The sequence below is a fragment of the Hippocampus guttulatus genome, chromosome 3 (genome assembly GCF_054856545.1).
Source record: "Hippocampus guttulatus isolate MCC_2025c chromosome 3, RoL_Hgut_1.0, whole genome shotgun sequence".
Taxonomy (NCBI): Eukaryota; Metazoa; Chordata; class Actinopteri; order Syngnathiformes; family Syngnathidae; genus Hippocampus; species Hippocampus guttulatus.
Window position 1 is genome coordinate 28496938 of NC_141263.1, and position 13309 is coordinate 28510246.

Below are 13309 nucleotides of genomic sequence, written 5' to 3' on the forward strand. Positions count from 1 at the left end.
ACCTTTGAGTATTTCAGTGATCTCATCTCCTCTTTTCTCTGTGTGCGTGTGCGTGTGCGCGTGCGTGTGCGTGTGTGTGTGTGTGTATTCTGACATGCATGCCACATGAACACGCGTCTGCATGGCTGAGTGATGTATCCTTTTTTATTCACTTTTTTTCTCATGTTGTAAATGTTTCGTTTCGTCCTCGTTTGCATTACAGATGTTGCATCTCGGTCCGGTGTGTATGTGAATGTGTGTGTGGGTGTGTGTGCGTGCATGCGGTAAACAGGGTACTTTGCTGTATGCAAGGAGGAATTTCCCCCAGCAGTCGCCATCAGTAATAGTGGCTGTAATGAGCTGCAGCTGTCAGCATGTTTCCGCGCACGCACACGCACACGCGTGCAAACATAAAAACACACACACGTACAAGTACGCCGGCGACGGAGGAAGCAGTGAGTCACTCAGCAGCAGGCCGTCGCACTTTGCGCTGTGAAAACAGCGTCGGGCTCCTCACAGTGGCGTCGCTAAGAGAAGAAGATGTGTTGTTTTCATAAGACAAAGTCATAACGGCAGGTGGTTCTTTTTTTTTTTACTTGCTTGGATATTGATTGCGATTCTGAATGATGGCAATTTGGGCTTTGGCTTCAACAAGCTCTTCATACATTCCTTAAACACGAACAGAAGGCAAAATCTTGGCAAAGTTCAGTTTCATTTGCTTTGGCGGCCATTTTATCGGAACGGGTTACAACGGGCTACCGTTCTAACGTACGGATTCAGTCCGTCCCTCGAGTTACGTTGCGACGAGGTTCCACCGATGTCGTCTCGGAGCACCGTTGTGAGTCGGTCAGGTGGTCTTGTCGATCCGTTGAGCTCCTTCCAAGTCCGCTTTCCTGCGACTCTCCAAAGCGCCGCGCAACGCCACCGTTCGAATGTCCTGCTGTCTTTCATTGCAAGGAGAAGCAGGTCGATGTTTTCCGCTTCCACGGCTAGCGGACAACTTTTCCATTTCCATTCCAAAAATAAAAGACTCTTTTTGAGAGCCGATGGACATCTCAAACTGTTGTTGTTTTTGTTGTCGTTTTTTTTTTCCCTCGGTCGACCGTGTCTGTGTGCCTTCCCGTGACTTGGGTGACCACCAGACTTCGGACAAATGACGTAGACAACGTGTTCATTTTTCCTTCTGATTTTTAATAGACTTGGACACAGTGACATACACGTCCATGTTGACTTGAATCCTGTTTGAATTCTCAAAAGTAGGGCAGACGTTTTCACTGGGCAAATGTGAGTTCCCATTGGCAGGAACCAATAGAGAAACCTTTTTTTTTTTTTTGGACACATTTTCTTGCCAGACAAAATCGGTTGACCACTGTTAATCGGAAAAATTAAGAAAGGCCAACCAGAATTTGATATTCTTCGACACCGAAACGCTCTTGCTGTGACTGCGACTTCTTGTGGAAGTTATGCGTTGCTAAAAATGCCAAAGGAAAAAAAATCCTTTCATGCCCTGCGAACTTTGCGCTCATTCAGTCTATTTCGGACATCTCGGAATAACAACATTGGTGTGTGACCTTGAAGCTTTCCCCAAAATTTCCTTCAGATTTCAAAAACCGACATTTGGACTTTTGCACCTGAATCTGAATCCTGATTCCTGATCCGCTACTCTGTCGATGCATTGAGGAAAAGAAGAAAAAAAAAAAAAAAAGAAAATCTTGATTGACTGAAAATGACTTTTGAACAGGTCCCCACACCGCAGGCTAATCACTCAGGATCGTCTTTGAAAGACATCCGCCGATCTGGCCGTCGATGACTTTGATCGGAAACGGGAGCCGTGTACCTAACTGAATGGGACCTTACCTCAAAGCTAACGGGTTGCACATTTCTGACTTGTTTTCCAAACGCACCGAGGAGGATAATTAACTCTGAACGCAGCACACACACACACACACACACACCACAGGATCACCACTTTTCGCCGATGTTTGACGCGTTCGCGGACTTGGATTGGAAGCGACGGAAAAGGCTCCAAAACTTGCGCGAGTTGCGCAGGCGATTGGCTCCTTCCCTCATCAAAGCAAGTCCTGGCGACGGCCCAGCTGAGGCGCCGCTTCGGGTCGAGAGCGCCGCTGACCGCCACTGACCTCCGCCGATTGTTATCTGCCTTCGCTCTAACTTTGTAGATCGCGCTTTAATTTTGAGGCGCTCTGCACAGGGACAGTGATGAATAGGCTGCATCAAGGAGGGCTTAAATTACCCCGACTCCCTGGTGGCTGCACTGACCGCAACAGCGGTAGTCTCTGTGTGTGTGTGTGTGTGTGTGTGTGTGGTGACCTAGTAGCAGCAGACAGAGAGCGAAACGGAGCCGGTCAGCACTTGGCCTGCCGACCTCGCCGGCACCGCAGCCCGTCCGGCGGGAGGCAGTGAGGACGCCGCTTCCATTTCGTCTTCTTCGGCTTCTTTAGCCCCTCCTCGTTTTCTCTTTTTTTCTCTTCTTCCAGGATTGTACATCAGATAACTTTACTTTTTCTATATGCAAAATAACAACACTTAAATATTTACCGCCACCAGACCGGGCAAGTTGAAATTTACCACACAACAACATGTGAAAGACGCACCCCCCATAAAAGCTTCTTCAAGACTTTCTCGAAACATTTCAATTCATACCAAGACAAAACAAAGAAAATCAGTAAGAAGCAAAAGATGAGAGGAAAAAAAAAATGATACCCACCCCCTAAAAAAAAAAACTCCGCTGTATTTCTAGAGCATTTTAAAACAACAAAATGCTGCACATGGAGCAAAAAATAAATTGCACAACAGCAAACGACAAAAATCTGAATAATATAATGAAGACGATAAAAAGCACAAAACAGTCAAACTACACTCAAGTCTCATGCTGAGTCAAGAGCCAAAGAATAAAAATGACTTTTGCCACAATATCACGCACTAACAAGCAGGACATATCCACAGAATAAAATTGATGAATATCAGAAAATGGATTACCGTGAATGACTTGAAGTCAGAGTCATATCGTCCGCTCCTAAATTCATCCTTCACATCTCTCATCAGAACAATTTATGAGTATGTAGGAAACCGGCAAAAATAAATGTGGTGCAACAGTTCCTGCACCCCCCCACCCCCCCACACACACAAAAAAGGACCAATTTCCGAAAGGAAAAATACTCAAAGGTCAAATCGTAACATGCAGGAGCATCATCGCGCGAGACATCAGCTCAGTGAGTATGAAGCATTGTGCCCAGATCTCCACCACTTGGTTTGGCTTTTTCTGTCATCATACATGAGCTCACACCGCATGTCTGAAAGTTCTGCAGGATTGTTTTTGTGTGTGTGTGTGTGTGTGTGTGTGTGTGTCTTTCAGACATGTTGATCCCCCCCAGATCGGGAAATGGAAGCGATTATGGCGTTTAGGTAAAAGTTCCGTCCTGGCTGCTCACCAAAATACCACTAAAGCAACAATAAGTTGATGAAAGGAATGGTGGATTTTGATGGAACTGGCCCCCGAGGCCGCACCATGCAGGCAGCGAGCTCCATTATGCAAATTAGCCTCGCCTATTCATTCCCCATACATATCTATCTATCTATCTATCTATCTATCTATTTTATATACAGTATATATACCTGTATATATACTATAAAAATGTCTTTAGATCTCCATTGATAGATAGATAGATATGTACTGTATATAGATAGATGTGCACTGTATATAATATATCATTTGTATTACTATTTATAGTTGTGCTTAGCTTATTTTGACATTGTCATGTGGGTGGAAAAAAACAAAACTATCCAATTCCAAACAAAATCGACCTCAGGCAGCATCCCAAACTCACTTGTTTATTTTTTAGCGGTCAACCACATGAATGGATTAATTTCATAGTGTTCACCAACTGATGTACATTAATTTTTTTGAATCTTTTTGTGTTTCTTTACAAGTGTGCTCACTGTCCAGCAAGAACAAAAATATTTCAACGGAAGCGTTTTGCACGTTTGACTCGACATTGCTTGTTTTTTTTCTTTTTTTCATTTTTAACGATTTTGCTCAATCCAAATTCCCACTTGACACACTCACACAGGCGTGTTTTCAGCAGATACAGGCGCCACAAAAGCAGGATTACAATAAAGACCTTGAAAGAGAATTTGAGTATTTACCCCCCCCCCCCCCCCCCCCACTCACACACACCCACACATACACTTCCCACCCCTTTGGAGAAGCAGATCCATGCACGGGGTCGCCTCCAACCTTCTTCCGCCAGCCCCTTTTATCCTACCCCCCCCCCCCCCCCACACACACACACACACCTCCCGCATCTACGAAGCTCCTCTCTCCGGACTCCGCAGCCGCCCTCCACGCGCTCATCTCGGCCCAGGACTGGAGCGTGAAGCGCCAAACTGGTTCTCACTGCGCGAGGCACAACTTCAACATGTTACACCAAGTCAGCTCCGAAAAAAAAAAATAAAGAAGTCAGCTAAAGTGGACACACAAACACACACACACACACACACACACACACACACACACACACACACACACACACACACACACAGTATTGCTAAAGTGTGGATTGTAGACAATTAAAAATCGTTCCTTGATACGTGGAGAAAAGCAAATAATTGTGTCTCCTGGAAAAGAAGAAACCCGCGGCAGGTTTTATCCACACTATTTGGGGGGGGGGGGGGGGGGGGGGGAATTGGATCGGTTTTAATTTTAAAGCAAAACTTTTGATACAAAAAAAGGGAACGTTTTTTTCTCGGCAAATGTCAAGTTAGTCAGCAGAAGGCCAAGTCGGATTTTGTGACATTCTGCTCACTTTGTTTTGTTTCAAAGGGGGGAAAACGCCCATCGCAGGTTTTTCAATGACGGGGGATTCGATGGGACTTTTCCCGGTGCTTTGGCCCCTTCAAAACCGGTGCATTAAATGCAGGAAGAAAGTGCAAATAGCATCGACGGCAAGCTATCCTCTCGACTTTACCAAAGAAAAGGAACAATTTGGTCCTTTTTTTCTTTGAGGACGTTTTTTTCGGAACACGTCAGAACGTCTACGGTGCGCCAACGTTGATTTCCAAGCGTCCACGCGCGCGTAGCCAATCGACTCCGTCTAGGTTTGGAGTCGCGTCCCCTCTTTTCCAGTGAGTGACACTCGGTTTGATCTTGTTCGTTGTGTGCACGAAGTTCAGTCGAGAGGCATGAATAAAGTCGCCAACACGTTTTGGTGACTTGGACCACGATTGGCCGTTGATTTATTGCCAAATTACCTGTCAATCCAAAATCAAACAGAAAACTGTGCTTTTTCTGCACGCTCCCCCCCACCCCCGCACGTACTTTTCTTTGTAAAATATTTGAATGCACGCGGAGCTGAAATTTGGGTCAAGGAAAGGAGATGTTGCACCATAATTGTTGAACGTGATTGTATTTCAGTTTGCAACGTGCTCAAACTAGACAGAAACTCGAGATATGAACGGGAATAAATCTCGAATTTACCTGCAAGGGGCCAATGTGGTTTGTTATCCCCCCCCCCCCCCCCCACACACACACACACACGCGCGCAAAACGAACAAGAATCCAAACGTGTCCCTTTAGGATTGATTGCGAGTGTTTTCCCGGTGCGCGCGCACGCTCGCTCACTCTCGCTTTCTCTCTGGCCAAACGAGCCAACGTGCACGCGGACGTGTCAGTCACACTGCAGCAAACCGAAAGCGTTTGTGTGCGAGACTGTGACGTGGGATTCCCGCGAGGTGGGAGGGGGCGTGGTACTATCCTGCGCTCTCGCGCGCTTGTATACGCCCGGGTGCGCGTGCGCGCGTGTGTTTGCGTGTGCGCGTGTGTTTGCGTGTGCGTCCGCGCGCGCTCGCGAGAGAGAGAGAGAGAGACACCGATGATGGATGCGCCGGCGGAGAGACGGACAGATGCTTGGGCGGATCTAACGGCGCGCACTGCTGCAGCGGCGCGCACACTCGCGGCGAGATCTGCGGGGAAAAGATCGTCCCAGGGCGGATACTCGCGGCTCCCGGTCCCGGCGACGCGACCGCCTCGTCCGCGTGCGTTGCCCCGACAAGGTGGTGGTTCGATTCCCGCCGCACGTCTGGCGTGGAGGACAAAGAAGAAGAAAAAGGACTCACCCTCGCGTTGACGGGATTTATCGACTTCCATCTTGAACTTTTACTGGCGGTGAAAAGTGGGAATACGGAGGGAAGACAGAGCACCCCACCACCAACCACCACACAACCCCCACGGACAACTTTTTATTCCTCTCGTGGCTCATTTAACCCCCAACGCCCCCAAAAAAGAAGGGGAAAAAGAAGAGTTGCCATCAAAGAAAAATGCCACCTCCTCTTTCTTCCTTGCTCCTTCCTTTCGAGCGGGGGACCCAATAAAGCGCGCGATACAGAAGAACTAAAAAGAGAGAGAGAGAGAGAGAGAGAGGGAGAGGCGCGTGCACGACCCCCTGTTTCTCACATAACCTCCCTCTTCATCCCGATCATCATTTGGATTTTCTTTTGGGGGGGGGGGTCTCGGGGGGGTGTACATTTTGTGGCTCCAAACACCTGGAGGGGCGCACACGGGCGCGCGCGCGCTCCTCGTGGAGGAGGCTTCGTTCCAGTTCAAGTAAGTGCGCGTGCGCGTGATGTATGTTGTGATAAACGTTGCGGGGGGGGGGGGGGTGAGTGACAGGGAGGGGGGAGACAGAGCCGCGTTACGTGCCGCCCATCATCAGCCTCGTAGAGGTTCAAGTGTCGAGGAGGCTCCGCGCGCCCCGTCCGCCCCCTTTTTTTCTCCCGGTCTGCTCTTGCTTTTCTCCCCCTTTTTGCGCACTTTTGACTGACGCCCGCCGTTTGATTGTGTCTCCTCAAGCGCGCCTGTTGCAGGAGAACACGCACGGACGGACGGACGGACCGCGCGCACAAGCACTCGAGGGGGAGCGTTTAACCTCCACACTCCCCCCCGCACCGAGGCGGCGGCGACACGCGGCGGCCAAGCCGAGCGAGGGCTCAGCCAGGCGCCGGGGAAGGAAGAGAGGAACATCCCCGGTTTCCCCGCAACCTCTTTCTCTTTGCTTTTTTTTTTTTTTTTTTTGTAATCATTTGTCGAGCCCGCACACGCTCCATCGATGCGGGAGCCCTGAGCGAGCGAGCGCCGACGAAGGGTTTAAAGTGTCGCCGGCGGGAAGCCTCGCTTCAGCGGGGCCGCAGAGGAAGCGCCTTCCCCGGGGCCAGACTCGCCGACATGCCGCGGAGGAAGCAGCAAGCGCCGCGGCGCGCTGCAGGTACGAGCCCGCTCTTTTGCTTCTGGTTCGCGCACGCCTGTGCGTGTGCGTGTGTGCGTGCGTGTGTGCGTCACCTCCTCCGACTAACATTTACTGACTTTTCAGGGATATTGGAGGGAAAACGCTATTTGACCACCAGAGCGATGTGTCATTTCGAGTTTCGTGTTTTTTTTTTTGGGGGGGGGGGGGGGTTGCAAAAGAGGAAAAGTGGGGTTATTTACCCTTTTTGTGGTGATGGTGGTGGTGTTGACAGCATTTGTGTCCATCGTGTGACTTTCTGGCAACTTTCAAATGTCAGCAGGTGATTTTGAAAAAAAAGATCAATATCGGTCCATCATCTATGTCGCTTCAAGCGGATCGAAATGGCTTCAATGGAGCTAAATACGGTTCAGTGTTTGGAAGGTCAACTTTCAACTCCACGCGACAGTAAGCTTTTCTGTTCGCCGTGTCTCTGACAACTTTGCACTCGATGGAAGCCTCGGATTCCAAACGGATGTGTGGTGTTTGAGCCTGCTTCCGTTGGATGTATTGGGCTTCTCCACAAATTCTCTATTTGTACACGAGTGTCATTGAAGGGCCGAGAAGGGACCCCAAAATTGTCCAAATCATCATTGAACGTGCTAGTGATTTTCGGTTCCTTTTTGTCATTTTCTGACAACGTTGGACTAAATGAAAGCCACCCGTTGCAGATGTAAACTGATCCAAGTGGGTTCATCGACGCCCAATGCGGTCATGTCGGTGGAACGTTTGTGTTCATCGTGTCACTTTGGCACAACCATCCCATGAAACAAAAGCCACATCCCGCGCTCAAAATAGTCCTTTTCGCTGCCATCGTTGTGAATGATTCAAAGCGGACCAACATGGCTCCCTTGGCACAAAATGCGGTGTTACGGTTTCGACGGGTCAGCTTTCAACAACACCGTACAGTCAAAGGGTCCATTTGGCAAATATTTCTTGTCCGCAGGCATAAAATGCCCAAATTGATGAAAAAACTAAAATGGGTTGTCAGTTTTTGGGGAGTCATTGTCTCCTGGTTTCGGCTTGCGGCACGGGCGCGGGCAGCATGACTTCGGTTGCCACTCGCCGTGAATGTAAACGGTCTGTCTCTGTAACCGCCCTGCGATTGAATGGCGACCGGTCCAGGCCAGGGTCTCGTCCGCCTCTCCGCTTCAGCTCGACGCCGTACTCAGAACCACATTGGCCCGACGGGAGACGAATGCTTCCCAGTGTCACTCTCGGACTACTTTGACCTCAATGAAAGCCACATGTCACCTTCACAATCTGTTGCGATGGCTTGTGAACGTTGTTGTCCGCGGATATGTAGAGAGGAAAAAAAAAGGAACCCCCCCCCCCCACCCCGAAATGATCAAAATCAAGTCATCTGTGTTCAGAGCGGCTGCATTCAGGTCTCGTTTTGGTGTCTTTGGCGCAGCTTTGGACTCCGTTAAAAATAGAGTGAAGTCGTCTTCAGTTTGCAAGTGTTCCTATCAGCAAGTGGAAAGACGATTTATTTCCCCCCAAAAAAAGCGGTGGCTTTTTTTGTGGTTTCATTTCTGCCCATCGGGTCATTTTCGGTCGATTCTGTGCAAAAATTAGCTGAGGAATTGCCTGTCGTCCGGAGATGGAAAAAAAGACAATGAACAAAAGTGCGGTCATCTCACTTTTTTCCTGTTTATGTTCATCGTCAAGTGAAAGTGAGGCACTTTTTTTTTCACAAATCCCCACAAAAGTGAAAATGTTGTCAAATAGTCTTGATGTTTGGTCGGATTAAAACATGATCCAAGTGGGTCCATCAGCACTAAATGTGGCTTCCTATGGGTGCCTTTCAGTTGTTCGGGTCATGTCTTGACAACTTTAGGCTAAATTAGAGCCAGACCGTATAAATTATTGCTTTCCGCATATCTAACTATACAATATTATTCTAAATGTGTGTGTGTGTGTGTGTGTGTGTGTGTGTGTGTGTGTGTGTGTGTATATATATATATATGTGTGTGTGTGTGTGTGTGTGTATATATATATATGTGTGTACACACACACTGCAAAAAAAAAGGGGGGGGGGTGTTTGGGGGGGGGGGTTCTCCCCTGAAGCTGACATCAGAGGGACCTTCACTACGACTAATTATCGTAAAGCTTCACACAACACTGGAGCCAAGGTGTTGACTCGGGATGGAGTAGGTTCCGTGACGTTGATACTTAATGATCGCCAGGAAATGCCAGCGTTGGTTGGCTCCTTTCCACGCATTCATCCACGCTATCCTCACGAGGGTCGCGAGCGGGATACCCTGAACCGGTCGCCAGCCAATCGCAGGGCACACAAAGACGAACGACCATCCGCACTCACGCTCACACACCTCGGGACAATTTTCGACCTTTGTCATCCACCGTGCGTGTTTTTGGAATGTGGGAGGAAACCGGAGTCGCTTATACATCGGAGGCAGTAAACGGTTGGATTTTAGTTGGCAAACGAAAATGTCCACAGCAGCTCATCAGTTAAGTGTCGCATAGGATTCAAATTTCACTCGTTTTGTCTTACTGCTACTCTATCTCGCTTGTTTGCATCTTTGAAGTTTTTTTTTCGTTTCACGTACACTTTGATTTCCATTGCAAGAAGAAAGATCCGGAACGCCTTTGCTACCTTCTCTTGTTCACGCTTGAACCGGAATCTTGCTGGTTCGCATCAAAGTTAGTCTATATGAACAATTTTCCCAGATGAGTTCCTCCGCTAGCATGTCCTTTACTTCACTGGATCTCATTCATCTATTGATCACTTTTGTGTTGTTATGATGCTTGTTAGCATGCTCGTATCGATGCCACCGTATCTGTAGTTTTTTTTTTTTCTTTTCAATTTGGTGGACAATTTTCCCACTAGCTAGCAGAGGATGCAAATGTCCTTTGCGAGCATTTCTTTTCCTCTCGTGATATTCCCTTACTCTAAAGCTGAAGTGCAACCATCTTTTATGTGTTTTAATGTCATTTATGTATTATTTTCCCCAGATTGTTTTCATCACAAGTAGCTCCTTCTATCACATTGTCATGTGAGGCTTGCATGCTAGCGTTTCTATTTTGTGTTTGTGTGTGTGTGTGTGTGTGGTAGGATTTAGGACTCGCTTGCTAGCGTGTATTTTTTACACTTGTACTCTTTGTTTATTGCTAGTATCTGTTTTTGTCTTCCATGTTAGATCTGGATGTTGCTGGTTAGCATCTTTTTACTGCTCTCGCATTCTTAATGAGCTTGTTTGCATTCAGAATCAAGGTCTGCCCACCTCCGTCTTCTGTTTTATTAGAATTTTTTCAAAGTGCGAAGTTCCAGGGCGATGACATCATCGTCGGCACTGTCGCTCATAAACATCTTTATAGCCGGCCTCACTCCTGACAATCTTTTTTTCCTCCCTTATTTATTTTCACTTTTTTTTACCCTACCCGTTAGCCTCTTTGAAGTTTTGTAATTATAGGTGCAATTTTCCCAAACGTTCCAGTGTGGTGACATCATCGCTGTCACACACACACACACACACACACGCACACACACGCACCCTCACACACACGTGTGCATCCATACACACATGTATCACGACACAATTTATTTTGTTGACACGAAGCTAGTCGCTCTTTTTAAATTTCCTTTCCTATTCTCCCACGATGTGGTCATTGTAGTTTTTCCATTTTTTGAAACACACACACACACACACACACACACACACAAATTGCAACACACCTTGACCCCCCCCCCCCAACAAGTCATCACTTTGTATTTTTCTAACTGGTTACTCTTTTTTTTTAACATTGCTACACTGCGCTTAATGTCTTTTGTCTTAAGAATTTGTATTTTTCAAATTTAATATGATGTCAATCATTTTTTGCTGGCTTCCATGCATTCCAGTTAATTAAAAATAATTAATGCATGAATCGCAATATTTCACTGGAGGCCCACTCGCCCCTTCCTCACCCACTCTCATCCATCTTGGCACGTGTACTTCCAATATTTTCTCATATTTTTTTTTTAGCTTGCATTTCAACTATAGTCTCCAACCCCCCCCCCCCCCCCACACACACACACACAATAACACATGTAATTACATATGTGCAATGATGCATGTACACACGGCATGCTGTACTGACTTTACACTGCACATAAACAAGCATGCAACACTTCACGCGGGCACACACACACACACACACACATATACACACACGCAAAAAGTGAGAGTGGTATAGTATTGAGTATTAGGCTAATCGTGAGGCGGAACACTGACTTGCTCTGTCGGAGAGACTTTGTTTCATATTTGATTTAATTGTCTGCCCTCTGACAGCCACATTCATCAATGGCCCTAATGGTCAATCCGGCGCGCGCACACTCGTCCACGCACGCACGCACGCACACACACATTGAGGCCAGGGCCTTGCTTGATGGCAGCGTTTTAGGGCTAATGGACACGACAGACAGATGGATGATTGACTATTCTCTGGACAATGAACGTTTGGAGAAGATCATTTAGGAATTTGGAAGAATGAAGGAGGCCAGAAATGTGTCATGAATATGACTTTTGAAAGCAATTCATGTCACGTTGCTCCGACATACTGTATAAGAACGCTGAAGTGGAGGTGGAAATTTTGGAAGAGTCTCAAAAATGACTTCTACGCTAGAGCGCACTCACAGACGAGCTGCTACGGTCACAACTGCTGTCCCGGCAGGCCGCACGTAGGCTGGCTCACGCTTAGCCAAATAACAACCGCCCTCACCATCCCTCCATCCAATTTCTAATCCGCTTATCCTCACCGGCATGCGGGAGTCTATCCCAGCTGTCTTTGCGCACTCGGCGGGGGACACCCCGAACCGGTGGCCGACCCATCGACCACCTCATCCTCGACATTTTTTAAAGAATTGATTAAATGTGATTTTTTTTTCACCACTATCAACAACTTTACACTCTAACTGTTGGCGCCCATGTCACTCACCAGATTATTCGCTGCCTCTTCAAACAATCGATGGTGTGATAGTTTGGAAACTCCAGTCTAAGAATGTGATAGCTGCGGCCCTATTTTGAAATTATGTGACAATTACATCCAGTTTACTTGAAAAAAAAAATTCTTGAATGCACCCCAGGTCGCAGCCCTGGTACCAAAGAGCACCACTCTAACCCGAACCCTGGTTCTTATTTGGTGCCATATACTGTAAAGCTTTTGGCTATTTTGGCTCCCAATAGCATCACTAAGAATGGTTGCGAAAAGCCATTCCCTTATGCACACAAGACAAAGAAATTTGTGCATTTAGGTACAATGTTGAACCTTTAAAAAAATAAGTCTGTATCAGACAAAAGTATCACATTTTGGTAGGGACAAAAACTGCATCCATCCAAGTCTTCCTGCCTTGCAGCTGCCAGTTGTAAAAAAAAAAAAGTGGTCAGGATGCGTGGAGTGACGACAGATTGATTGCGGCGTGTGGGAGTTAGGTCAGGACGGCGAGGTGATTGTCCTTGATTGCAGATTCGAACGCTCTCGTGTCTGATCAGCGGGGCGGCAGTCAACCATCACACAGCTTAAGCGGAGATGGGCTGGAAAATCAGGTTGAAGGTTGGCGGAAATCTCCCCCGCGGGCCTCTTTGTCGCCATGATACGGCACAACCGAGCAACCTGCGCGCCTTTTTTGAGCAGGGGCTACGCGCTAGGCTCGGACAAGTCGCGCGTTAGTCGCGGTGGATCGAGTGGTCCTTTTACAAGTAGCACTCGCGCAAAATGGCTTGGCTAACAATTAGCTTCTCCAGTGATTGAAGTGTTTCGAATTTCAAGAGGACAAGACACAATATGGCAGTGTCGAACGTAACTGATCGGAACTTCACCAGGAACATTTGGAGGAACCTGGCACATTTGCCACTGAACATTTTGAACGGGTTTGCCATTGCTGGCCCTGACCAAGTTTTACTCCCAAGTAGATCTGGGAGTAAAAAAAAAATGGCTCTGATCACAAACCACACCACAGGGTCATAACAAAGGCTCACCTTTAGAGGTGTCTGAGCTCTGTTTTTAGATGAAATCGAGGGAAGGAGGAAAGA

The 13309-nt window shown here is 47.4% G+C and overlaps 1 protein-coding gene across 2 annotated transcripts in view; it reads left to right on the forward strand.

Moving 5' to 3' along the window:
* The first annotated feature begins 6365 nt into the window (after positions 1–6365).
* The window catches only part of tshz3b (teashirt zinc finger homeobox 3b), a 32502-nt gene continuing 25558 nt past the window's right edge, over positions 6366–13309 (forward strand). The window contains exons 1-2 of one of the 2 annotated variants that reach the window (XM_086107962.1): positions 6366–6601; positions 6848–7259. In XM_086107962.1, coding sequence (XP_085964088.1) covers positions 7220–7259 — 40 coding nt within the window. In that variant the 5' untranslated portion in view covers positions 6366–6601; positions 6848–7219. Of the gene's footprint in view, positions 6602–6707; positions 7260–13309 lie in introns of those variants that run through there. The other variant, XM_086107963.1, reaches the window with a different exon arrangement.